Here is a 27,947-nt window from a genome sequence, read left to right as displayed (position 1 = left end):
ATAGGAGAGTAGATCTTAAAAATTCTCATCGTAAAATTTGTAGTTGTGTGATGATAGATGTTATTTAGACTTATTGTGGTGGTCATTTCACAATATATATATACACATAGGAATCATTATTTGTACACCTGAAACTAATATAATGTTATATGTTATATCTCAATTAAAAAAAAAAAGGGAGAGACAGCAGAGCCCACTGTCTTTATGTGCACGTACTGAGGAAAGGCCATGTGAAGACACAGTGAGAAGGCAGCCATCTGTAAGCCATGAAGAGAGATCTCACCACAACCCCACATGCTGGCACTCTGATCTTGGGCTTCTAGCCTCCAGAACTGAAAAAATAAATGTCTCTTGTTAAAGTCAAAGAAAAAAAAAAGAGAAAAAGGAACAAAGGTCAACTGGGGAACTAGAAAACAAATAGCAGGATCATGAATTTAAACCACATCAGTGATTACATTAAAATTAAATGGTCTAGGGGTACCTGGGTGGCTCAGTCATTAAGTCTGAGCTCAGCTCAGGTCTTGAGCTCAAGAGTTGAAGCCCCACGCTGGGCATGGAGCCTACTTAAAAAAAAAAAGTTAAAAACAATAAATGGTCTAAAAACTCTAATTGAAAGGCCAGTTGACTGGATAATATACTGCCTACCAGAAACTTGCTCAAAATATTGAGATAAAGGTTTAAAAAAAAAAAGGGTATTCTGTGCAAAGCATAAGCTATCTAGAATGATTACATTAATAATAATACATTAATATACGAAGGAAAAAATAGGAATAAAAAGGAACATTTTATAATGATGGACTCAATTCATAAAAATTACATAACAGTTGTAAATATGTATAACCTAATACAAGAACTATGAAGTACATAAGACAAACCGCCAGAACTGAAAGAAACAGGCAAATCCATGTATAGATTTGAACATTCTTCTCTCACTAATTGATAGAACCAGTGGCCAAAAAAATTAGTAAGGATATAGAAGAGTCAGATGATGAAATAAGTAGATCTGGTTGATGTTTTGAAACCATTAACCCAACAACAGTATAATACACATACTTTTGAAGAGTACGTGGAATATTTACCAGTAGACCCTTAATGTTTGGGCATCGAACAAGTATCAGAAATTTAAAAGATTTGAAGTCCTATACAGTAGGTTTTGTGACCCCAGGGGAAATATTTCAGTAATAGATACTTGGGAAATTCTCAGTTACTTGGAAATTAAGCAATATTTATAAATAACCTGTGGATCAAAGAAGAAATTGTAAGGGAAATTAAACTCGTTTTTCAAATAAAAAAAAAAAGGAAACAACAATAAAAATTTGTGGAATGCTGGTAAAACGGCACCTATAAAGAACTGTGTTGCTTTCAATGCTAATACTAGAAAAAGAAAAACAGTAGTCAATAATGATGTTTTTATCTGAAATCAGTAAAAGAAGAGCAAAGTAAACCTGAAATAATTAGAAGTCAGGAAATAAGAGCAAAAACTATGAAATAAAGAACAAACCAACTTTCAAGAAAATCAAGAAGTTCAACGGTTGAGTTTTTCAAAAAGGTATAAATTGTTAAAGCTCTAATGGTTGCTCAAAGAAAAAAGGAAAAAATTTTACTGATAATCAGACATTAGATGCACACATTCCTTGAACGGTTCAGTATAACTTAACCAAAATAGAAATAGAACTAGTGGTCTGAGCCTATGAAGAAATTTGAATTCATTATCAAAGGTGTTCACACAAAATACTGAATTCTACTAAGGATTTAATCTTCTACAAAGTGTTTCAGATTTCTTAGGTTTGTATGACTTTGATATAAAAATCAGATGAAGTCATGAAAAAATGAATTATAAACCATTATCTCATGAGCATAAACACAGAAATCAAAACAAAGCATTAGCACATCAAGCCTAGCAAAATATGTAAAGATTATACATTATGATTAATGGGATTTATCCCATTCAGAAGTAAAATATGTATCCCATGCATTCAAAAGTTAATATACTATATTAAATAGTTTAAAAGATGGCCAGCTCAGATGCAGAAAGAGAATTTTATGTATTCAACACTTAATTTCAGTAAAAAAGCTCCATAATAGCAACAGTAGGGAACTTTATAAATTGGACAAAACTCACCTATGAAAAACCTGCAGCTAACATTCTTAATGCTAGATAAATAGTGATATATCTGTATAATGGAATACTAATCAGCAATGAAAAGAAATGAAGTAGGAATGCATGGAACAGCATAGATACAGTTTATGCGTTCTGCATAGCAAAAGAAGCAGACACAAGACTTAAGTGTTGTAGGATTAAATTTATTTGAAACTCTAAAAAGATACCTTTAGTGACAGAATGAAAATCAAGGTTTCTTGAAGCTTGAACTTAAGAAGGATTGATGAGGGTGGTATATGGGTGTCCATTTGGGGTGACAGAAGTATTCTGTATCTTGAGTGTTGTGGTTCCATGGTACATACATTTGTCAAAAGTTATTAGCGTATCCATTTAAAATTGGTTCATTTTATTATATATAAACATTCTAATAAACTGATTTAAAATATATTAAAAAATATAAAATTTGTGGCTTAGACTAATATTGAAAAGTGGTTAGAATAGATCACTGTACTTGTTAGCATTACATTTAAGTTAATAAAAGTTGTTTCTTTTAATTCTCGAATGTTTCAGATGTCTGAGTGGAGGCTTTGTTGTTTGAACCATTATTATTAATGATTTAATGATTATTGTTATTAATAATTTAAAATGGTTCTGGGATCATCTAGAATTTAGTTCAAATGTTGGCTTTGTTACTACATATATGGCTTTGAAAAAGTTTTTTTTGGGGGGGGGAAGTTCTTATCTCTTTACCCAGTTATTTTCAAAATGAAGAATAATAGTTCTTAATGTTAAGCCTATGAGTGATTATGCAAATTAGATAAAATTCATGTGCAGTGCATAGCAAGTGCCTCTCATAGATTAAGCCCCAAATAAATGTAACTCCCGTTTTTATTAATTACCTTGTTGTTATTCTTACCGTTAAACTTCAACACACTCCTTTAGTTCAGTGAACTGATACTATGTGTTTTTTCCTACCCCTCCACCCCATTCTGAAATGTGGAATTTTCTTGGATGATACACTCTAGAACTTTTTTCTTAGATTATAAGGCCTTTTGAGAATCTGATAAGAGATTTACTTCGTATACTCAGAAAAATAAGCTGAAAAAATACCCATACAGTTTTCCACGGGTTGTTCATAAACTCATTAAAGCCTATAAATAAGATCCTTTGCTGCCAAGCAAGATTGTAGAAACAACTTTCTTTCCTATAAAGAGGAATGAAAGGGCATAGGACATTCCTATAATGTCCTATGAGGACATTAGATAAATTTCCTATAAAATGTTAAAATTTCTTAAAAATGTTTCTAATTGTAATTTAAAAAATTTTTAGTTCAAATTTAGACTTAAGTTATTTCATTTATCTATGATATAAAATGATCTTAAACTTTTTTTTAAGATTTTATTTATTTATTTGACAGAGAGACAGCCAGCAAGAGAGGGAACCACAAGCAGGGGGAGTGGGAGAGGAAGAAGCAGGCTTCCAGCAGAGCAGGGAGCCCGGTGCGGGGCTCGAACCCAGGATCCTGGGATCATGCCCTGAGCCGAAGGCAGCTGCTTAACAACTGAGCCACCCAGGCACCCCTGATCTTAAACTTTTAAAAATGAAAACAGACTTTTTAAAATAAGAATTTGCTAATATTATTAGTTGCTGTATTTGGAAACTCCTCTACTTTGATCAGATTGAATCTTATATAACTTCTAGAAAATTATTTTTTTGTCTGTAATGTTTTGTTCTTACATTCTATCATGTTTGGCCAAGAGCTGTGAATTTTGACATGTTTTTTTTAAGGACCTTGTATAACATGACTTCTTGGATTTCTTAATTAGCATTTTACTAAGTATTCCTAAAATTGTTATCATTTTGAACAATATCCAAAAAAATCAGTTTAAGTGAATTTTACTTTTCTGGATATTTTAGTGCTCCGTCATTTAATTTTTTATTTTTATTTTACCTTTTTTAATTAGGAGGTATAGAATATAAAAAGTATGGAAGGGGAATACCAAGATCTTTGTGATTCTGTATTCTTCAAAAACAAATTATTCTTTCAGAAACTGTTTTGACTGGGACTACCTCACCTTTACCATCTCCGGGGAATGGGAATGAAACTGCACCCGGGTCAGTTACACAGCCAAAGAAAATTCGAGGAATTGGATTTGGAGATATTTTTAAAGAAGGGTCTGTGAAACTCAGGACAAGAACATCTGGTAGTGAAATAGAAGAGAAGAAAACAGAAAAGGTAGTAATGATGAACTTAGATTAACTGTACTCATTCTCTCATTGAGTATTTTTTAAAATGTAAAAGTTAGTTTGCAACTCATATTTCCTTTTTTGGGATCACTAATAATTGGTTATGAGTGAGAAGACTGAGAAACTGCACTTTATAGTGATTACTTTAATGTTTATATTTGGTTCTTATAAAATGAGAACGTTTACTGGTAAATTTAACACCAGTTTTTCTTAGTGGAAACTTTAGAGTTTTTTGTTACCATAGGTAAAAATAGAAAAGGCGATTTTTTGGGTTTGTTTTGTCTTTTAAAAGCTAAAATTACATATTTTTTCTTTTAATTTGAAATAGGCCTAACATGGGTCATTTTAAAATGGATTCACAATGAGATACTAAGTTAATTAGGCTCTATTTAACTTTCCTCTGGATTGTCAGCAATGGTGAAATCTGCTAATCTCCCTCTCTAAATGTATGGAGAACTTTATTTTTCATTAGCATTTCACTGGCGTTGTGAAATGAATCAAAACAAATGTACTATAAATTATAACATCTAATAACAGATTTTATTTTAATTTTACTTTATTTTTTACTACTTGGTAAGATCCTTATTTATTTTTTCCTTCCAAATTAATAACAGATTTTAAAATAAACCTGTAAGGCTTTGTTTTGGGGGAAAATAGCTAGAATTTCTGGAACAGTAATTGCAAGTCTCTTGTTTCTGAGGTTCATACTTTAGAGATCCGGACTGCTTGTTTCAGATAGGAGGTTTTTCCATTGACTTTTAGGGCATTGTTTCATTTTAGTTTTCAGTTGTATGTCTGTATTTAACTCTTAAGAGTTTAAAGTATTTCAGTATTTGCTTGCCTAGTTCAGCTATATTTCACTTATAAGACTCTTGCTACATATATTTTCATGTAATAATGATTTGGATTCAGGAAAGAGAACTTGTACTTTCTACCTTACCCTCTCCTAGCTCTGAGACTGTCTGGCAGTAAAATTATGGGGCCTAATTGATTCTTGGTTTTAAAGGTAAAGATTGGAATTCTTGTGGTTTTTGGAATGGTGCTGTATAGCGATATAACAGTCAGGAATGTTGGAGAAGCAGTGTTTGCATTATGAGGGACATTAGATAATTGGGCTCCTTTGCTTATGCTTTATATCAAATAACTTTATTTAATTAATAATTACACTAGTACTCTTTCAAATGCCACTTAAAATGCTCACTACTTAGGAGTTGTTATTAGTGAGAGTAGTCTCCGGGTCACCCTATGTGATGGCCTTTTGAGCCTCATTTTGACCACTGATCCAGGAATTGATGAAGTAGAGAACACATTTGCTGTTTGTAGGTGACATCAGATTAGAAGAAATGATGGTTAGAATTGGGAGAAGTTAAAGTTAGTATCTTAAAAGATAAACAGAACACCCAGTGATAGGTAGTTGGTACATTTAGGTTTTGAACTAATGACTGCTAAGGTTCAAATGTCATGTTATTTCTGGGGAGAGAAGTCAAGGAAAACACTAGTATGAAGGACTTACTTTAGTCAATTACAAGGTAAAATTTTCTACTAGACTATAGTTATAGAGGTTGTAACATTAGCTAGGTATTTTCATTCAGGTAGCAGCAGTGAAGTATAAAGACTTTCTTCTGTATGTCATCGTAAGGAAGTTTAGTGCTGTTGTTTAAGAGCCACTTTCTGGAGTCAGACCTTCTAAGTTCAAATCTGGGCTCCACTATTAAACTACTGTTATTGTGGGCAGGTAACTTAACTGCTTCCTAATCTATGAAAGGAGCATGTAGTAGTGCTTACTTTATGCAGATTGTTTTGAGGATTAAGTTATAATGTATGTAAAATGTTTAGCTCAGGGATTGGTATTCAGTACATTTTCAGATGCTATTTTTTTTTAAAGATTTTATTCATTTATTTGTCAGAGAGAGAGCAAGCACAAGCAGGGGTACGACAGGCAGAGCAGGCAAAGGCAAGGCTCTCCGCTGAGCAGGGAGCCCAATGTGGGATCAATTCCAGGACCCTGGGATCCTGACCTGAACCGAAGGCAGATACTTAACCGACGGAGCCACCCAGGAGTCCCAGAAGCTATTATTTTTATTGATTTTAGAGGTTTAAAATTAAATCATAGTTCTGTATTATTGGTAGCAGAAAATGTGTATTATCCTCTCCTTATGAGGGGGGGTTTTAAAAATGTGAAGTTCTGAGCTATCATTTAGGTAGCTTTTGTCATCTTTATCTTTTTCGTTGCAGAGTTTTCAGTCACATTACTAACCTGGCTACAGGTGTCATTAGGGAGAGCTGGCTAATGCAGATGGAAATTTTGTTTAAGAATATTATCTTAATTCTCACCCAAAGTAGTTGATACCATCCTTTTCTGTTCCAGCCCTCGGTTATACAGTCAGTAGGATCCAAGGCGCAGAGCGTGGACATAGCAAAAACAGACATAGAAAGTAAAACTAAAGGTAAGTTTTCGAATAAAGTTTGCATATTGGGGATGAAGCATGCTCAAATACATTATTAGATTTTTTGCAGATGTTTGTTAACACTATACTACTTGGTCAGAGTATTAGACCCTATGAGATGTAAGTACTACAGGGTCAAAGATTTTAGTGTGCTTTGTTCACCCATGTATCCCCCTGCAGTTAGAATTGTGCCTAGAACATCATAGGCACTTAGTAACTATTTGAGGGCATGGATTAATGACATTGTTACTTAATTCAGTGTATAGTATTGGCCAAAATTATTAATTCATCTTTAATAGCTTCTAGTATACGTTTTTTTTACACAAAGTAGAGACTTAATAAGTATTGTTGAAAGAATCAATTTATTTAAACTACATCATTTACATTCTTTATTTTAGCAAAGGAATGTTGTAGAACATTATTTGCCTATGAAGGTACTAATGAAGATGAGCTTTCTTTTAAAGAGGGGGAGATAATCTATTTGATAAGTAAGGTAAGATATTTCTTGGTTTTTCAGTGCATTATTTAATTTATTCATTCTTATATTCCTCCTACAATGTAAGCTTTAGAGGAGCTGGACCTTTGTCTTGTTTCTGTGTCCTGAGAACCTGGCACATAGTGCTCAGAAAGGTTTTTTTGAGCAAATTTTTATTGTCTATCTAATAATTGATTTATTGGGGATTATTTTTACCATCATGTGTGTTTTTTCTCTAACCTCAACTCCTCCAGGTTTCTGTTCTCACTTCCTAGTTCACCTCATTACATTTTCCCCCCATGTAATGTTTGTATATAAAAAGAAAAAGAAGATAAATAAGGAAACAATTTAAATTCCATCAGTATGTCAATGTTTATAAAACCATACAGTGGAAAGTGATGCAGCTATTTCAAAGAATGAAGTAATTTTATAACTTGGAATAAATTATGGCAAAAGAAAAAGAAAACCTAGGACTATGTGGGTTTGGGCAGAATCCCGTAACTATTTGTAATAGAAGAAAACTATAAATATTTTGGTTTTGTTATAACCATATAGAATAATTTCTGAAAAATTTCCCCTTGTTTTAAATTGACTTTGTTATCAGATGGTTTAGTGTATGTAATTTTTAGTACCCATACAGTTTTGGACTGATAACATCCAATTTCTCATGGAAGGGGGGGTATCTGGAAAGAATTGTAGAATATCTTGTTAATTTCTAAGGCAAATGAATAATGTGCTTGTTTTTTGGTATATAAAGTGTTAAGAATGTTAAGTAAGACACAGTTTAGAAAATCATATTCTCCCTCACCCTCCTCTCCCACTTTCCTTTTTCCTTTCTCCTTGTAAACTGAATTTTAAAATTATTTGACTTATTAAAAAATAATGAAACCCAATTTTATAACTATTGCTGGAAGTAATGTGTGGGTAATATTTGCTTTTAAGAAGACCTTATGATCTCTTTAGCCCTTTTTTCTCCTTGTAAAAATAATGCAATTCAATATTTTCCCATTCTGTTGTAAACTTTTTTCGTATTTAAAGATAACCCCAATTATTTTAATTATTCCTCATTTTGCATTATAGGAGACTGGAGAAGCTGGCTGGTGGAAGGGTGAACTTAATGGTAAAGAAGGAGTATTTCCGGATAATTTTGCTATTCAGATAAATGAACTGGATAAAGACTTTCCAGTAAGCTTTTACTTTTCAATGATGATAATAGTTTAATGAACCTTTTGCCAATATTTCTTTAAAAACAGGTTTTTTGCATTGTTACTGAATAACTTTATTGAGGCAGTTTCCAATTTATACACTGAGGTAAAATTGATTTGAACTGTAGTAAAACAAAATAATAGTTCTGTGTTTTATTTCTGGTCTTTCCCTGCTGACTATATTGAAAAGTAACTTTAGACTTGTTACTTTATTATAATTAAAAGAAAAATTCTCTCATAGTAGTTAGACAAATTAACACTATCCTGGAAGAAATTACACTTTAGTTTTTTGGAAAATCTTCTTTTAAGCTACTCTTGATCTTAGAGTATTACTCTGTCAGTGGATTTTTGGGAGGGTAAGAAGCAGTCTTTGCTTACTTACAGGATTTAAAGTGACGCTGAGTCATTCATCAGTGATATTTTGCTTTTCTGCAGTTTGATCCCTTCCCCCCCATAGAATGATCAACCTCATTGAGGATTGATTGATTGAAGTATAACTGACATATAATATCCTATTGGTTTTAGGTGTTATAGATATTTTTATACATTACAAAAGGTCCCTATCATAAGTCTAGTTATCATGTCACCAAAGTTATTATAATATTGTTGACTATGTTCTCTATGCTGTACATTACAGCCCCATGACTTATTTATTTTATAACTGGAAGTTTGTACCTCTTACTCCCCTTCAACTTATTTCACCTGCTCCCTAACCCCTTCCCTCTTATGGTAACCATCAGTCTGTTTCCTGTATCTGTGAGTCTGTTTCTGCTTTGCTTGTTCCATTTGTTTTGTTTTTTAGATTTCACAATAAGTGAATCATATGGTATTGTCTTTATCTGTCTGACATATATCACTTAGCATATTATCTTCTAGGTTCATCTATGGATTTCATTCTTTTTATAGCTGTGTAATAATCCATTGTGTGTGTGTGTGTGTATATCACATGTATATATATATGTATGTTGTCCTCCAGTAGTAAACAGTTTTACTTCTTCCTTTCCAATATGGATGCCTTTTATTTCTTTTTCTTGCCTAATTGCTGTGGCCAACACTTCCAATACTGTGTTGAAGGAAAGTGGTGAGAGTGGGCATCCTTGTCTTGTTCCTGATCCTAGAGGAGGGGCTTTTAGCTTTTTACCATTGAGTGTGATGTTAACTTTGGGCTTATCATGTATGGATTTTATTAAGTTGATGTACATTCTTTCTGTACCCACTTTGTTGAGAGTTTTTATAAATGGATGTTGGATTTTTAAATGGTCTTTCTGCATTTGTTGAGATGACCATAGGATTTTTATCCTTCATTTTGTTAAAATGGAGTATTATGTTGATTGATTTGAAGATGTTGAATCATTCTGAAATAAATCGTAAGTGACCATGATGTGTGATTCTTTTGATGTATTGTTCAGTTTGCTAATACTTTGTTGAGGATTTTTGCAACCGTGTTCACCAAGGATATTGCCTGTAATTTTTTTTTTCTGTGATGCCTGATTGGTTTTGATATCAGGGTAATGCTGGCCTTATAAAATGAGTTTGGAAGCAGAAGGCATTTGTTCTAATAGATTAAATTTTTGTCAGTGACCTTTTGGTTGTTAAGGTCTTACTGTTTTTAATTTTTGGCAGGGATGGGATGAGGAGAGATACTCCCTCAATTTAGAATATTAATGATCAGAGTTTATTTTAAGTATAGATATGTAACATGTAAGTGTTCATGTATCTTCACCATTGTTGTTTTAATAGAAACCAAAGAAACCACCACCGCCTGTTAAAGGTCCAGGTATGTAAGAAACACATTATTCAGTTTGCTGTTTTTCATATTTTCAAGTTATAAAATGGTGAAATTGGGTTTTAAGTATAAACCACTTATATTAGCAAAAATCATATATAATATGATATATACAAACTTTAGAAATATATAAAAATTAAGTGTTCACATGTATTAATATCAGTATTTTTTAAGCATAAACTGTATAAAATAGGATCTTAATAATTTGTATACTTTAGTTATAACTTGTCATTTCTAATTAAGAAAATTGACAAAGTTTAAATGTGTTTAGATAGAATACTTAATATATTGATCTGGCCAATTATTCTACTTTTTCACATTAAATCCATTTGTTAATGTTTCATTTAAATACTAATTTGTATTTCTTCAGAGAGTATGCTAAAGGTTAAGCAAACTGTTTATTTTTTTTAAGAAGTTGAATATATTATGGTATTCTTAGAAGACTTTTCCAGGGTTCCAGTTTTATAATCTGGCTCTTTGTCTATTTCTGTAAAATTTAGCCCCAATTTCTGATTTTTACAGATGAAGTACAATTATTTTTCTTGGAAGATTTGCTTTATTTTAAAATAATACAAGTCCTTCCCTACTTCCAAGTTTTCAGCTTTGTATTTGCTGACCTAATCCCAGAACAAGTAAAGCATAAGTTAAAAATAATTTTTATAGCAGTTGGTGTTGGAGGCTTTTTAGTCACTAGTCCTATTTGGGCTTTTAAAATTTAACTAAAGTTAAATAAAATAAAAAATTGAGTTCACAGTCACAGTAGTAACATTTCAAGTCTCTATTCTCAATATTGGATAGCACAAAAATAGAATATTTCCATCATCATAGAAAGTTCTACTGGAGAGTGGTATTATAGAAGATATGAACACCTTCATTTGATGAAGGAACTGAGGCCACAAAGTAACTACTTAGTCATGTAGTAGTGGTAGGTGCAGGATTAGATATTTAGCCTAGTGATTCTGGTACATTGTTCCTCTGTTAAGCCATGTTTTTCTCTGATGTTATTTTTAAACTAACCTGTACTATTTAGTAGTATAATTGTCTTTGTGCTTTGAAACTATTTTAAGTATTAGCTTTGTTTTTTTCCTTAGCTCCAAAGCCTGAGCTTATAGCTACAGAGAAGAAGTATTTTCCTACAAAGCCAGAAGAAAAAGGTGAGACTAATTCTTCTACTTTCAGAAAAGTAATTCTTCCTTTTGTTGTCATTGTAAATAATAATATCTCTCCACACTGAATAATTTATACTGATTTTTAACAGCCATTCAGTATTTAGCACCGTTTGGAGTTTTCTGGGAGGAAGTATTTTGTCAAGATAGATAGGAAATTAAGATTTTACTCAAACTGATACCAATTTACATTCATTAAAAAGTTAAACCATTACTTCAGTAAGAATGTAGTGTTTCATTATATTTCATTCTATAAGAAAACTAAGCATTAAATAGTTATGTTTTAATTATTTTTTTAGAGTGTTAATTAAAATAAATTAAAAAAATTTGTTAGGTGAGTTCTAACTTTTAAAACTTGGACGTGATTTGTTATGTATTACCTAATTTTAACTGCCTATGTTTGTCATATAAACTTATGAAGTTATTCCAAGGTACACATGTATTTTATTAAAAACATCATTTTTTGTTATAAATTTGGAGAAAATAATTACTTCTCTTTGTGCAGAAAGATCTGCAGTAGTTATATCTAGTATACTAGATTATATATACAGTTGACCCTTGAGCAGCATGGGTTTGAACCGCAGAGGTCCACTTATACATGAATTTTCCCCCAACAAATATGATAATAGCACTGTAAATGTATTTTTTTATGATTTTATTAACCTTTTCTTTAGCTTAGTGTATTGTAAAAATAGGGTGTATAATACACATAACATAGAATAAATGTGTTGTTTGAATGTTTATGTTATTGGTAAGGCCTTCTGGTCAACAGCAGGCTTTCAGTTAAGTTTTTGGGGAGTCAAAAGTTATATGTAGATTTTCAGCTGGGAGGTTGGTGCCCCTAACTCTCTGTTGTTCAAGGGTCAACTATACAAGCAACAACTTGAACAATGTTTTAGAGTGCTTCTGTTTCTACTGCTAGTATTGTTTCTGCCTGTTCTTGCGTGTTCCTTTGTTCTCTTAACTGATTTCTCTTACTTTAGTCCCTTGTCTGGCTTATATTTCATATTGTTGCCAGATTTGTTTTTTTTACATAGACTTTTTGTTAGAATAGTTTCAGATTGCTTACCAAACAGGAAACAGTACTTATCTCTAATGTTCTACAAAGAATCATTCCAATTTGAACCTAAAAATAATCTTGACCTCTTAAGAATCTTAGTAGCAAATATTCTTTATTATACTTAACCCACACATGAAACAGATTTTTAATCAGATATTAAACATGCATTAACAGTATGCAAAATCAGTATGTATATGTGAGGCAGCTGGCTTCTGCCAATCACTAGGAAGATTAAATTTTTTTTTCTGTTTTCTGTTTTTTGTTTCAAGTGATACTCTGACAATTGCTAGTAGACCAGTTAATATGTGCGATAAAGAAGAGATTGTAACTATTCAGAGACTTAGAAAATTAGCATAATGGGTTGACTAGAAAAGAGAAGGTGACCAGGCCACAGAAAGAGAATGTCAAAAGAATGAGAGAAATCATAACATATTCAGGAAATGGCTATAGGTAACTAGAGGAGTCGTAAGAAATCAAGCTAGCAGGGGAGCTTGGTACAGTTGTTTTCAGTCTTGGTGGTATATCAGGATTACCTGGGTGTCTTTTAAAAAATATGCTGGTGCCAAGGATCCTGTTCCAGAATTTTTATAGGGTAGAACTCAGGTCGTAGTATTTTTAAAGCTCTCCATGGGATTCTAATCTGAAGACAAAATTAAGAATCACTTGTGTAATTCATAAAAGGCCTTTCAGTGCTATGGCAAGGAGTTGTATTTAACTATTTGTTTATATCTTGTCTTTCTTCAAAAAAGATTTAAAGTAGTGATAAGGGTTTCAGAATTTATATTATGGAAATAAAGTGTGTATGTACATGTTTCATAGAAATGTGTGTCAGTCATATTATGACTCATGGGACATGAACTTATTACTGTGTTTGAATACTTCCTGTTGCATTTGGGGAAAAAATTTTTTAGCTTATAGTATAGTATAGTCTCAAAAGAAGACTTTCCTGACCACATTAGCTTTAGCTTAGCCTACTAGATTTTGAAGGATCTGGCCCCCCATTGAGTTTTCTAGTATATTCCATACTTCTCTTTACTTGTTGACTCTGTAGTAGAGTCCTCCGCTCTATAATGTTCATAGAATGAGTTTTTTTCCCCTCCCAGTTACATGGTATAGTGTCCTTTCCTTGGAATCCCATCATTGTCTTGCACTCCCCTCAGAATCTTTTTATATGTGATTCCTTCTCATTTTTCAGATTCTAGCTTAAAATGTCCAGCTGAATGTCACATTCTTGGCATTAGTCTTTTCTTTATTACTCTAGAAGTAGATATTTCTCAGTATTATCACATATTAGTTCAGATATTTTGTGTATATTTTCTTTTTCAGACATTTGACTAAATCCCATGGGGTCAAAGGTGTAGGGTCTGTGTGTGTGTGCATGTGTGTGTGTGTGTGTGTGTGAATTTTATTTGACATTGGTTCTATAGTTTCTTGCAAAGTAAGTATATAATGCATAAGGCATACTCAATACAATAATTATTGTGTAATTGGAAGTCTTTTAAAAACTGGTGTGACATGTTCAGGTGTTTTTCTGAAACTGTTCTGTTGCTATTTGAATAGATATGGTGGTGGTATGGATAAAAAGGAAATTGGAATGTTTTAAGAGCAAAGAATAAAAAATCTTTACTCAAACTGAAACAATAAGGAAACTGTCTTATATAATTGGAAGTCTAGAGGTAGGAGTCATATGACCCCCCACCGAATAATTTCATTTTGGACCTGGATTATATCTCTCTCCATTTGCCATCCTTAGTGTCTACTTTGTCTTCAGATTCTTTTCCCTTGAGGTCACAGGAATGCTGACTGTGACAATCAGGGCAACTTGATATCTTGTCCATTTGGTAGGAAAGAGAGGAAAACCTCTCCACAGTCATGGACTGTAAGTCCTTTTCAGTTTCTTGGACTAATTTTGGGTACATGTTCAATTCCAGACCAATAAGTCTTATAAAAAGAATGTGCACTTACTACCGTGGTATAATCATGAAGGTAGGATAGATTTGAGTTAATCGCCTACATTATCTGCTAGAGATGTTGACATAAATTTAGGCTCTACCATAAGGAAGGTGGTTTAGGTTTTATATTAGTACACCTTACTGACTAAATCCCAAGGGTTGTGAGGATGGGGAAGTAAGGTATGAATTATAAAATAAAGACAGTTTCTGGGGGAAAATACATATGAGTTCAGCTTTTGAAATGGAATTTGATGTGAATATAGGAAATATGGGATGAATCTTTGCTGGGAGTTTGTATTAAGCATTTATTTATAAGATGCTATCTTGGACCTTACCTGTTAAATGTATGGATATGGGTAATGTTCAAGAAGGTTGCTTAAAATGAGAATAGAAAGAGAGTTTAGCATGGAGTCTTAGAATATGTACATTTAAGAAGTTGTTAGATGAACTGGAACTCTTGAAGAAGACTGATGAGTGACCGTACAGGCAGGCAGAGAATGATCTGAGTGAGAACAACTGGAAGGGTTGTGTGAAATATATACATATATACTAAATGTAGAAGAGGTGTGAAGGGTACAAGAAACGGTCTGGCATTTGGTCTGTGTTTCCTTTTGAGGCATTTGCCAATTCTGAAAGTGGTAGCTGAGCCTATAAAAAGAACTTTCAATATATTTTTGGGTTTGAGGAGACGAATATTAGAGTTCAGGGGCAAGAAAAAAAGCAGATACCTTAGTGAACTCCTGGTCTTTGAGTTGGGTTCCAGAAAGACTTCCTTTAATAGGAAGTGTGAAATGGAAGTAGACCTAGCTCTCAGAAACACTGAGGCCCAACTGTTAATTGTCTCAGTCTGATTGGAAGAAGGTGATCTGGGGTTTTATTGCACCTTAGCCTGGCTGCCTGAAGCAAAGTAAACTATTCCCTGGAGAAGAGGACATCATTTAGAGTTTTAAATTATCTCTGTATGTTTTCACATAAATGTCTCAAGTCTTGTATTCATAGAGAAATAACCAGACTTGGAGATACGACACATGACTAGAAACCAACAACAGAAAATAGAACCTGGTCCACAGGTGTTTTAGATGTTTGAAATACCAGACACAAGCTATAAAGTATCTATGCTTAATATATATTCAAAATAATAAAAGATGTGATTGATAATTTTGGCATAACTAGAAACCATATAAATGTAAATGTAATGTGAATGTAAGTATGAATGAATTTGTATAAATATAAAATATACAGTTGACCTTGAACAATGCAGGATTGGGATGCTGACCCACCTCACAGTCAAATATTCCCATATAAAATTTTTTTAAAAGATTTTATTTATTTATTGGGGAGAGAGAACACACGAGGGAAAGAGGAGCGGAGGGAAAGGGACAGACCAACTCTGTGCTGAGTGCAGAGCCTGAGGTAGGGCTTGATCCCACAACCCTGAGATCATGATCTGAGCCGAAATCAAGAGTCAGATGTTTATCCGACTGAGCCATCCAGGCATCCCTCCCGTATAACTTTTGACTCAACGAAAACTTAACTAATAGCCTACTGTTCACCAGAAGTCTTACTGATAACATAAACAGTCGACTAACACATGTTTTGCATTATATACTGTATTCTTACAGTAAAGTAAGCTAAAGAGAAAATGTTATTAAGAAAATGAGAATGTTAAGGGAGAAGAAATACATTTACAATACTGTATTAAAAAAATCTGTGTGTAGATAGGCCTGGATAGTTCAAACATGTTCAAGGTCAACTATATATGATATGTATGTGTGGGTATATGTTAACATATGTGTGTATGTTTTCAAAAGAAAATTTCTGAATTAAATCTTAACAGTGGAAAAGAAGATCTTAAGAGACATCGAATACAGTGAAAAGGTTTAATGTACATGTAAGTGAAGATCCAGGTGGTGAGGAGAGAATAGGGACTAGAAACCTTATTTGAAGATACAATGGTTTTCAGTCTTCCAAAAATGAGGAAAAGCAAAAAGCCACAGAATCAAGAAATAATATGGAGCCCAGCCTGGATATATACAAAGAAAACTACTCCATACACTCGTTATAGTCATGCTACTACAAACAAAAAATAAGATAATACTGAAAGCAGCCAGAGAATAAGACACATTAACTTTAGAGGAACAAATATAAGACTGACAGTTGCTTCTCAGTGGAAAAAAATTTGAAGCCAGAAGACGATGGAATGATGTCACCAAAGTGTTGAAGGAAATAACGGCTGACCTAGAAGTATAATGCCAGCGAAAATATCTTAGGAAAAAAAGGTGAAATAGAGACTTTTTTAGGCCAGTCAGATCTGAGAGAATTTATCACTGGCATGCTAGCACTCTAGGCAGTTCTAAAGGGTGTTATTCAGGCAGAATGGAAATGGTTCCAAATGTCAACTTGGAGATACAGAAAGCAAGAGCAACAGAGACACTTAAATAGACAGGTAAATCTAAATATTGACTGTATGTAACAATAATATCTTCTGGGCTTTTATAGAAATAAAAGTGCAACAAGACAGCAAGGTGTAAATGGAGTGAAAGTGTTAGGGCAGTAGAAGAATTTATATATGACTTAAAGGATATGTGCTGTAATCTCTAGGCAATTACAAAAAATAGGATAATGTATAAATAAGATAATAGGAGAATATGGATAACAAAAATACAAAAAGGCAAGAAAGGAGAAAAAAATAAAATGGACTAAGCAAGAAAAAAATAATACTTAGTAGTTACAGAATATGTAAATGGGACTAAAGATTCCATTTAAAAGAAAAATTGTTAGACTGAAAAAAAAATCCAACCATTGCCTGCTAACGAGACATATCTTAATGAGAAGAATTCAGGAATGATTAAATTAAAAGGGTGGACAAAAATATGTCGGGCAAATGCCAATTAAAAAAAAGCTGGTTTATATTGATAGCTGACAAAGTAGACAGGATAGCGAGAAGCATTAAGAGGGACATTTAATTAAGGCCATGTGATTTATAAAGAGAAGTTGTTTTTGCAGGTAAAGATGAAGTAAATGATACTGATATTCATATAAGAACCAAGTCTTAATCTCTACCTCTCATAGTACATAAATTTGAATCCAGAAATAGGTTGATAAGTACTTGCCTTATGACCAGAGTTGCACTGTAGAGAAGTGATAAAGGGCATTCCTCAATAAATAAAACTTGAACTGTACACCTACTTTATAATACCTTATACCTACCTACATATCTTACAATATGCATAAAAGTTCCATGTGGATAGTGGCTCCACAAATTTTCTGCAAGATACTATAAACCAGTATTTCTGTGTCCTTAGAGTAGGAAGCGATTTCTTTAACAGGATATATAAGACATTACTGTAAGACAAAAGAGTAGGAAGTGATTATTTACAACACAGATAAATGACAAAGGACTTATATTCAGAACATGTCAAGAATTTCTACAGATCAGTAAGAAAAAGCTTGATAAAATGCAGCTAAGAGCCTTGAATAGATACTTCATCAAAGTATAAAGTCACTCAATTTCATTACTCAGCAAGGAAATACAATTTAAAAGCAAAGTAAGATTCTCACCAACATGGGTGAAATTTTGAAAAGGAGACTAACAATATCAAATGTTGGTGGGGATTCAGATTAAGAGAACTCCCATACACTGTTGGTGGGAATGCAAATTGTTATATCTAATCTGGAGAATTTAAGTTGAATGTATTCATACCCTATTAGCCAGCATTGGCACTCCTAGTTATATATCCAGGAGAAATGTGCTCTGTGTATGTACCAAAGATTCAAATAAGAAAGTTTATCATAGGATTATTTATATTGGCTCTTATTTGGAAACAACACAAATGTCCTTTCACAGTTGAATGAATAAATAAATTGAAGTATATTCACATACCAAGACACTGTGCAACAACATGAATTTGTGATTTTACTGATGTAAATTTAAAATGCAAAAGTGATCTATAGTGTTAGAAGACACCTTTGGGTAGGAGCAGTTGTGTAGTAATTGGGAAGCGCCATGATTGGAACTTAATGTGCCTAATGTTCAGTTCTTGGCCTGAGTGGTATTCATGTGTGTTCATGTGTGATAATTTTTTGAGCTTTGTACTTAGAGTTTTGAAAGTGTGCTTGCGATTCTCTCTCTCCTTCTCTCTGTCCTTTCCTTATACCACACGTGCACGAGTGTGTGCTCTCTCTCTCAAAAAAAAATATACATTTGCTACTTTTTGGATAGTACTGTGTTTTTCTCTAACACATCTTTGAGTAACCATCGATAAAGAATGGATTTGATTTTTCAGTCTGAATTGATGCACTCATAATCATTCATGCTTTAGTGCCAGTATAATTATTTTATTTTTCTATTTTTTTAAAAAATAATTCGAATGTAACTGACACACAATGTTACATTAGTTTAAAGTGTACACCGTAGTGATCAACAAGTTTATACATCATGCTATGATCACCACATATGTAGCTACTGTTTCCATACTTCGCTATTGCAGTATCACTGACTATATTCCTAATGCTTTGTTTTTCATTTCTGTAACTTTCCTGCTCTATAACTGGAAGCCTGTATTTCCCAATCATCTTCTCCCATTTTGTTCAACCCCCCCCACCCCTCCCCTCTTTGCAACCATTAGTTTGTTTTCTGTATTTATAGGTTTGATTCTTTTTGTTTATTCATTTGTTATTGTTTTAAATTCCACTTATGAGTAAAATTAGAAGGTATTTGCTTGTGCAGTCTGACTTACTTAGCATAATACTCTCTAGGTTCATGCATGTTATTGCAAATGGCATGATCTTATCCTTTTTAATAGTTGTATGATACTCCTGTGTGTGTGTGTGTGTGTGTGTGTGTGTGTACACCCCCCCATCTTCCATATTCATTTGTCTATTGATGGACACTTAGGTTGTTGCTTCCGTATCTAGGCTATTGTATGTAATGCACTGATAAACATGGGGGTGCATATATTTTTTAGAATTAGTATTTTCGGGGTGCCTGGGTGGTGCAGTCGTTAAGCATCTGCCTTCGGCTCAGGGCGTGATCCCGGTGCTCCGGGATGGAGTCCCACATCAGGCTCCTCCGCTAGGAGCCTGCTTCTTCCTCTCCCACTCCCCCCTGCTTGTGTTCCCTCTCTCGCTGGCTGTCTCTCTCTGTCAAATAAATAAATAAAATCTTTAAGAAAAAAAAAAAGAATTAGTGTTTTCGTTTTCTTTGGGTAAATACCTGGTAGTGGAATTACTAGATCATATGGTATTTCCATCTTTAATTTTTTGAGAATTGTTTTTCTATTCTTACTCGTGCAGTGGGGAACTAAACCTCATCCGAATTAACAAATGGATAAACTTATTACATATAGTGTTAGTAATATATTTTTATATTCTGTAGTAAATAAGATAGGGCATAGTTCAGTTATTTTGCTGTATTTTGTTAGCTGCCATATATTTTAGCTGCTTTGAGTAAAAAATTTTGTCCATACACTTAACGATAATTCTTTTCTCTGTCTTAAATTATCATAACATCTGTACCTTACATATTTCTTCCTTTGGGCATTTGAAAAACTAACAAGATGTTTTTTCTTTAAATTTCCTCTTGGTTTCGGTGAATTCTAGTTAAACTAAAATTCTGTGCACAGTTGGATATCCACATACAAAAGAATGAAGTTGAACCCTTACCTCATACCATATATAAAATTTGACTGAAAATAGATCATTCACCTAAATATAAGAGGTATAAAACTAAAACTCTTAGAAGAAAACACAGGGCTAAATCTTCATGGCCTTGGGTTTGGCAGTAGATTCTTAGATACGACACCAAAAGCTCAGACACCAAAAGAAAGAAACAGTTAAATTGTAATTCATTAAAATTAAAAACTTGAGTGCACCAAAGGACATTATGAAGAAAGTAAATAGATATACCGCAGAATGGGAGGAAATATTTGCAAATCCTATATGCAATAGCAGGAATATATAATGGGTCTGGTGTTCTGATATATAAACAGTTAGTACAACTCAGCAGCAAAAAGACAGTACAGAAATGGGCCAAGGATTGAAATAGACATTTCTCTAAAGGAGATATGCAAATGGCTAATGAGCTCAGACAAGATGTTCAGTATCATTAATTATGAGGGAAATGCAAACCAAAACCACAGTGAGCTGCTTCACACTCTCTAGGATGGCTATAATAATAATAAAAATGAAAATTAACAAGTGTTGACAAGGATGTAGAGAAGTGGACCCTTCATACTTTACTAATGAGAATGTAAAATGTTTTAGCTGCTATGAAAAACAGTTTGATAGTTCCTCAAAAACTTAAACATAGAATTACTATATGATCCTAGATATATACCCAAAAGAATGGAAAACAGATATTCAAACAATTATTTGTATGCAAATGTTTATAACGGCCTTATTCCTAACAGCCAAGGGGTTGAAAAAAACCCAGATGTCCTTCAACAGATGAATGAGTTGTGCTATATACATGTGGTGGATGTTACTTAATCACAAAAAGAATGAAATAATGATACGTGCTACTTGAGAATGAGCCTTGAAAACATTATGCTATTGTGAAATGAGCCAGACACAGAATTTACATACTGTATGAGTTCCTCTATATGACATGCCCAGAATACCTAAATCTGTAGAGACAGAAGGCAGGTTGGTGGTTGCCAGGAGATGGGTGGAAGAAATGGGGAGTCAGTGAAAAATGGGAACCAGATTCTTCTTTTGGAAGAGTTTTGGAATTTGATAGAGGTGGTAGTTGCAGAACATTGTGAATTTACTAAACGCACTGAATTGTTCACTTTAAATTGCTAGGTAAATTTCACCTCAATAAAGGTAAGTAAAACCTAGTACCCAAATACATTGCCATCATATATGATAAATCAACATACTATATTGTTGATTTAGTCAAGGCTATACCGGGAATGATGAATCTTAGTTTTGTCACCTTTGATTTCCAGGAATATTTAAATGTGTTCTTTTATATTAGAATAAACTGCAGAGTTGGATTGATTTCAAGCTTTTAGCTATATATCTGTTCAAAGAAGTATGTTCAATTAATCAGTGAACTTCTATGTAATCTTCAGTATTTTTCCTGATATTTTATATAAAACATCTTTTTTAACATTTTCTAGAGATTTAAGTTTGTTTGACTTATAAATGATGCAGATGGCTCTGTTGGCTTATAGTTAGAATTTGATGGTATAATGGTGTAATTATTACATGATGCATTGTTTACTTTGAGGGCATATGAAAGTGGATTTTAGAACGACGTGAGGACCAATAGACTAGGCTGTATTTTCAGATGATCCAAGGAAGCTATGCATAGATGATAAAACTGAAACAATGGTAATTTGTATTTTCATTGTTGTTAGATTAAATCTAACTATTTTGAACCAGGGGTTTACCCATTGGCTTGGCAGTGTTTGTTCAAGATACACAGTCACCAGTTTCTGATTGATATGAAATCTCATGAAATTATTTGTGGTCCTGTGATAGACATTCTTTACAAAGACCAAGTAAATTTTGAAAATTAACTCGGTATCGCACTTAAGAGTTTCTTAGTTTTGCATATATGCATTAGACACATTTTTGCTGACTGCTACATCATGAATATCTAGTATGTGTGCACCTGTGTCAATTAAAAAAAAATCTATTTTGCCCATTCCCCTACCCACTTCCCCTCTGGCAACCACCAGGTTGTTCTCTGTGTTTAAGAGTCACGTGTGTGTGTCAATTTTAATATTTGTTCTTAGTACCTGAAAGGTCAGGAACCAAGTATATCATTGTGTATAGTACCATGCCTTTTTGGTGATAAAATTGTTTTTTTATTAAATGGCTTAAAATCTTTCCCAGTGTTGTTTATTTCCAGCATATTTTCTTATCTAGTTCATAGAATTATTAACAGTGTTAATAAACTGGAAAAAATGAAATTGTGCTAATATATTCCTAGTACAATTGTGAGGATTGTAAATACAAGCCTGTAATTTCCTCATCTGTGACTAGTCAAGCTAGCCTGTTTTTCTTAACAATTGATATTTTTTCTTTGTCATTGTGATTTTTTTAAATAAGTATGTTAAATGTCACTAGTTTCCTATACTTAGCCTCAGAAAATGGTCTGGATTTAAGTATAGATAATATTGTCCCCTGATTAGAGTAAAATCATATGTGATTATATTTGAGTAGTATACCACCCCTAAAAACAAAGGATGCTGGGAAGACAATAAGCACTAGGCATTATTTGTTGCTCAGAAGCTTATTAGTGTTCCTCCTTCCCACCAAAGTAAGCTTTTTTAGGTATTTAAGCTTATTAAATTATAACTTTAAAACGGCGAACACATACACAAATAATGTCTCTGTTTCACACGTTTTCAGCCTGATGTTAGCTGTAAGAACTCGAAAAACCTAAATAATTTTGATTGTTAATAACTTATTAAATATTTTTAAATAATCAGATGAAAAATCAGTACTGGAACAGAAACCTTCTAAACCAGCCGCTCCACAAGTCCCACCTAAGAAGCCTACTCCACCCACCAAAGCTAATAATTTATTGAGATCTCCTGGAACAATATACCCAAAGCGACCTGAAAAACCAGTCCCTCCACCACCTCCTACAGCCAAGTAAGTTTTACCGAATTTTAATTTAGGTAATTTTAATTTAGGTAACTTACCTAATTTAGTTTATTAATTACTTGCCTTTGACATAAGTGGCTGTACTGTTTTTCTAAATGTCAAAATAATTTTTAAAGTATTTGTTTTCCAGATTCTTTCTATAGACTGTAATGATTCTCTGTTAAATGATTTATATTCATACTAGGTGAATACATACCTATTAGGCTGTTTTTATGTTTCTGATTTTATTGTGATTAGTCTTATTGTGGAGTCTTATGTTTATGAAAATAATTTTGTAGAACAGAAAGAAAAATTATTGTGCTATAACATCTTTAGTGTCATAAATTCACAATGTTAAAAAATGGTTATGATTCACACACAAGTGATTTCTACATATGTTTGATTTTCTCATTTCAGGATTAATGGGGAAATTTCTACCAGTTCATCAAAATTTGAAACTGAGCCGGTATCAAAACCAAAGCTAGATTCTGAACAGTTACCACTTAGACCAAAATCAGTAGACCTAGATTCATTTACAGTTAGGAGCTCTAAAGAAACAGGTAAGTTAACATGGAGAAAGGTGGTGCATTAAAAAAAAAGTTGCCAATACGGTTTTCAGAAACTATTTAAGAAATTTGTGCATGCATTTTATGTGTGGATAGATACAGTGGAAATTAATTAAAATTTGTTTAAAGTCTATGAAGCCAAAATAGAAAAATAAAACTAAAAGAAGATAAATGAGCAAAATACTTGATTCACATAAGGACTGAGAAATGGTTTAAAAAATCGTCCATTTGTCATGTAGTCTGTCCCCTCATAATGGAATGTCCATACTACTCAGGCAGATATGAATACATTTTAGTTTTAAAAGTTTAAGGACAAAGAACAGATTATCAATGCCAGCACTAGATTATATTGATTATTTTTACTTCTCTACGTTATCTCAGGATACTTTTGTTTCTAATTCAAGAAAATATGCTTTTTATGTCTCTCTCTCTCTCTCTCTCTCTGTGTGTATCAGCAGGCTTTACTTCTTAAGTTAAATATTGTTCCTTAGTTTTAGGACTGATTTTTCAACCCATCAATCATCTTTTCCCTGGTCTTTTATACCTCTTAGTTGTAAAACGGAAAACCTGAAACAGAGAAGTTTAATGTTTATCAGATGAAGGTCTCAATATTAAAAGCCTGGCACTGTCATTACTTTGTAGTAATGATTATTGTACAGTACCTTGCTTTTGGTCTTAGTTTTTTTAAACATTTTCAAAGACTTTCTTAAATATATTCTTATTTTATCTTGATAGTAACTCTAAAAGGCAGATGCTGTTTTGCTTCTAAAGTAATTAAGCTGTAGGCACATCAAGTGTCCAAGATCACATAAAGCAGAAGAGAACTTTTTAAATCCCCTTTATATAAAGTGCTCATGATATTCTTTTAAAAGTTTTAATGTCTTAATATTTTTAGCCTTCATGTTAACATTTCATCTTTACATTCAAACTTAAAGGCCAGTTATACTTAGGGTTTTTTTGTCACTGTATTGTAAGATATGCTACTAACTGCCTTTTCAAAACTATTAGATGATTTTATTATTTTTCCGAATTGTCATTTTGCCAGTACAAAAGCTCTGACCTACACGTGCTCTCCTTCAGTTTTTTATGTTTATTTTTATTTTTATTTTTTAAAAAGATTTTATTTATTTATTTGACAGAGGTAGAGACAGCCAGCGAGAGAGGGAACACAAGCAGGGGGAGTGGGAGAGAAAAAAGCAGGCTCTTAGCAGAGGAGCCTGACGTGGGGCTCGATCCCAGAACGCCGGGATCACGCCCTGAGCCGAAGGCAGATGCTTAACGACTGCGCCACCCAGGCGCCCCTCCTTCAGTTTTTTAATTTGAATGTTTTATAGATCCTTTCATCATATATTTTGATCCTGCCTGCTCTGGATGAAGCCATGTTCATTATAGTTTCTGGAGAGTGAGATGTTGATTGTATTTTAGAGACGTTCACTCAAATATATTCAGTGTGTTTTATCTGGTGAAAATTACTATTTACTGTTAGTGAAATAAAAACAAAAAAATGTTCTTTATAGAAGGTTTTTAAAAAATATCTTTTAGGGGCATTTGCGTGCCTCAGTCTGTTAAGTGGCTTCGTTCGGCTCAGGTCATGATCCTGGGGTCCTTAGTTTGAGCCCCACATTGGGCTCCCTGCTTTGTGGGGACCCTGCTTTTCCCTCTCCCTCTGCTGCTCCCTCCTGCTTGTGCTCTCTCTCTCTCAAATAAATAAAATCTTAAAAAAATAAAAAAACACACGTAATAATGTGAAGCTATTGGTGGTTTGTAAAATTTGATTTTTTTACTGTTTTTGGTCCCAATTTTTACTTTTATCCATACCCATTATTTACTCTTCATTAAAAAACAAAGAGGTCTTGTGAAACAGGGTTTGCAAATTCCTGATTTCTGTTTTGTTTTTTTCTTCAAATGAATAAGGAAGTAATCGAGAGAAGCTGAGACATATGTAAGGACAGAAAACTAACCGCTAACTTCCAAACTACTGTCCTTTATTCCTTCCACTATCAGGCTGCCTTTGGTGTACTACACCTAACACCCAGTTAAGTTCAGGAAATACACAAAGCATACCACAGAGATACTGAGAGTTCCATTCCAGCCCACTGCAGTAAAGCAAATATTGCAATAAAGTGAGTCAAAAGAATATTTTTGTTTCCCATGCATATAAAAGTTATGTTTACACTACGCTATAGTCTATTAAGTGTGCATTAGCATTATGACTAAAAAAATGTACATACTTTAACTAAAAAATAACTTATTGCTAAAAAATGGTAACCATCATTTGAACTCTCAGCAAGTCATAATCTTTTTGCTGGTGGAGGGTCTTGCCTTAATGTTGATGGCTACTGACTGATCAGGGTGGTGGCTGATGAAGTTTGGGATGGCTTTGGCAATTTCTATAACGAGGCAACAGTAAAGTTTGCCACATCAGTTGACTCTTCCTTTCATGAACAGTTTCCTTGTAGCATGTGATACTGTTTGATAACGTTTTACTTAACAGTAGCACTTTTTTCTAATTGAAGTCAGTCCTCTAAAACGCTGCCTCTGTTTTACTAACTAAGTTTATCTTACTATTCTATATGTTTTATTGTCATTTTAACAGTTTTCATAGCATCTTCACCAGGAGTAGTTTCCATCTGAAAAAACCACTTTCTTTGCTCATCTGTAAAGTTTTATCATGAGATTATAGCAATTCAGTCACATCTTCAGGCTCTGCTTCTAATTCTAGTTTTCCTGGTATTTCCACCACATCTGCAGTCACTTATTCCTCTGAAGTCTTGAACCCCTCAAAGTAATCCGTGAAGGTTGGAATCAACTCCTTCCAAACTCCTGTTTGATTTTTTCCATGAATCCCCAATGTTCTTAATAGCATCTAGAATCATGAATGCTTTCCAGAAGGTTTTTAATCTACTTTGTCAAAAGCCATCAGAGGAATCATTATCCATGGAAGCTATAGTGTAATGAAATGTATTTCTTAAATAATAAGACTTGAAAGTCAGAAGAAAGTCACAATTACTCCTTAATCCTTGGGCTACAGAATGGATGTTAGATTAGCAGGCATGAAAACAACATTAATCTTGTACATCTTCCTCAGAGCTCTTGGGTAGTAAGATGCATTGTCAATGAGCAGTAATACTTTGAAAAGAATCTTCTGAATAGTAGGTCTCAACAGTGGGATTAAAATATTGAGTAAACCATGTTGTAAACAGATGTGCTGCTATCCTTTTTTGTTGTTCCATTTATAGAGCACAGATTTAGCATCATTCTTAAGGGCCCTAGGAATTTCGGAATGGTAAATGAGCGTTGACTTCAGCTTAAAGTCAATAGCTGCATTAGTCTCTAACAAGAGAGTCAGCCTGTCCTTTAAAGCCTTGAGGCCAGGCATTGATCTCTCCTCTCTGGCTATGAAAGTCCCAGATGGCATCTTCTTCCACTATAAGGCTGTTCCATCTACCTTGGAAATCTGTTGTTCAGTGAAGCAGCCTTCATTAATTAGCTAGGTCTTCTGTATAACTTGCTATAGTTTCTGCATCAGCACTTGCTGCTTTCCCTTGCACTTTTATATTATGGAGATGACTTCTTAAACTCCATGAACCAACTTCTGCTAGCTTCAGACTTTTGTTTGCAGCTTTCCCACCTCTGTAAGCCTTCACAGAATTGAAGAGAGTTGGGGCCTTGCTCTGGATTAGGCTTTGGCTTAAGGGAATGAATGTTGTGCCTGATTTGATCTTTTATCCAGACTACTGAAACTTTCTCCCTATCAGCAATAAGTTTGTTTGCTTTCTGTAATTTGTGTGTTCATTGGAGTAACGCTTTTAATTTTCTTCCCGAACTTTTCCTTCACATTCACAATTTAGCTAACTGGCAAAAGAGGTGTAACTTTTGGCCTCTCTTGGTTTTCTGTATGTTTTCCTAACTAAGCTTATCATTTCTAGCTTTTGATTGAAAGTGAGCTATGTGTGACTCTTCGTTTTACTCCAACACTTAGAGGCCATTGTAGGGTTATGAATTGCCCCAGTTTCAATGTTACTGTGTCTGAGAGAATAGGGAGGCTCAAAGAGAGGGAGAGAAATGGGAAATAGCTTCACTGTGCAGCAGTCAAAACACACACAACACTTACAAATTAAGTTAAACATCTTACGTGGGTACAGTTCATTATGGTTGCAATGGTAACATCAAAGATCACTGATCACAGATCACCATAACAAGCATAATAGTAATGCAGAAGTTTGAAATATTGTGGGAATTAACCAAAATGTGACACAGAGATATGCAATGCTATTGCAAAACTGGCATCAATAGACTTGGTCATTGCAGGGTTGCCACCAGCCTTCAATTTGTAAAAAA

At 33.5% G+C, this 27,947-nt stretch overlaps 1 protein-coding gene across 1 annotated transcript in view; it reads left to right on the top strand.

Moving 5' to 3' along the window:
• CD2AP (CD2 associated protein) overlaps positions 1–27,947 on the top strand; it is a 119,997-nt gene that overhangs the window by 73,925 nt on the left and 18,125 nt on the right. The window contains exons 6-13 of the mRNA XM_045801938.2: positions 4,150–4,337; positions 6,717–6,795; positions 7,194–7,288; positions 8,351–8,455; positions 10,216–10,252; positions 11,353–11,415; positions 22,884–23,049; positions 23,458–23,600. Coding sequence (XP_045657894.1) covers positions 4,150–4,337; positions 6,717–6,795; positions 7,194–7,288; positions 8,351–8,455; positions 10,216–10,252; positions 11,353–11,415; positions 22,884–23,049; positions 23,458–23,600 — 876 coding nt within the window. The remainder of the gene's footprint in view (positions 1–4,149; positions 4,338–6,716; positions 6,796–7,193; positions 7,289–8,350; positions 8,456–10,215; positions 10,253–11,352; positions 11,416–22,883; positions 23,050–23,457; positions 23,601–27,947) is intronic.

The sequence above is a fragment of the Ursus americanus genome, chromosome 29, assembly GCF_024610735.1.
Source record: "Ursus americanus isolate L20-20 chromosome 29, mUrsAme1.1.p, whole genome shotgun sequence".
Lineage (NCBI taxonomy): Eukaryota > Metazoa > Chordata > Mammalia > Carnivora > Ursidae > Ursus > Ursus americanus.
Note: the sequence above shows the minus strand (reverse complement) of the source record. Positions and strands in the feature narration are given on the sequence as shown.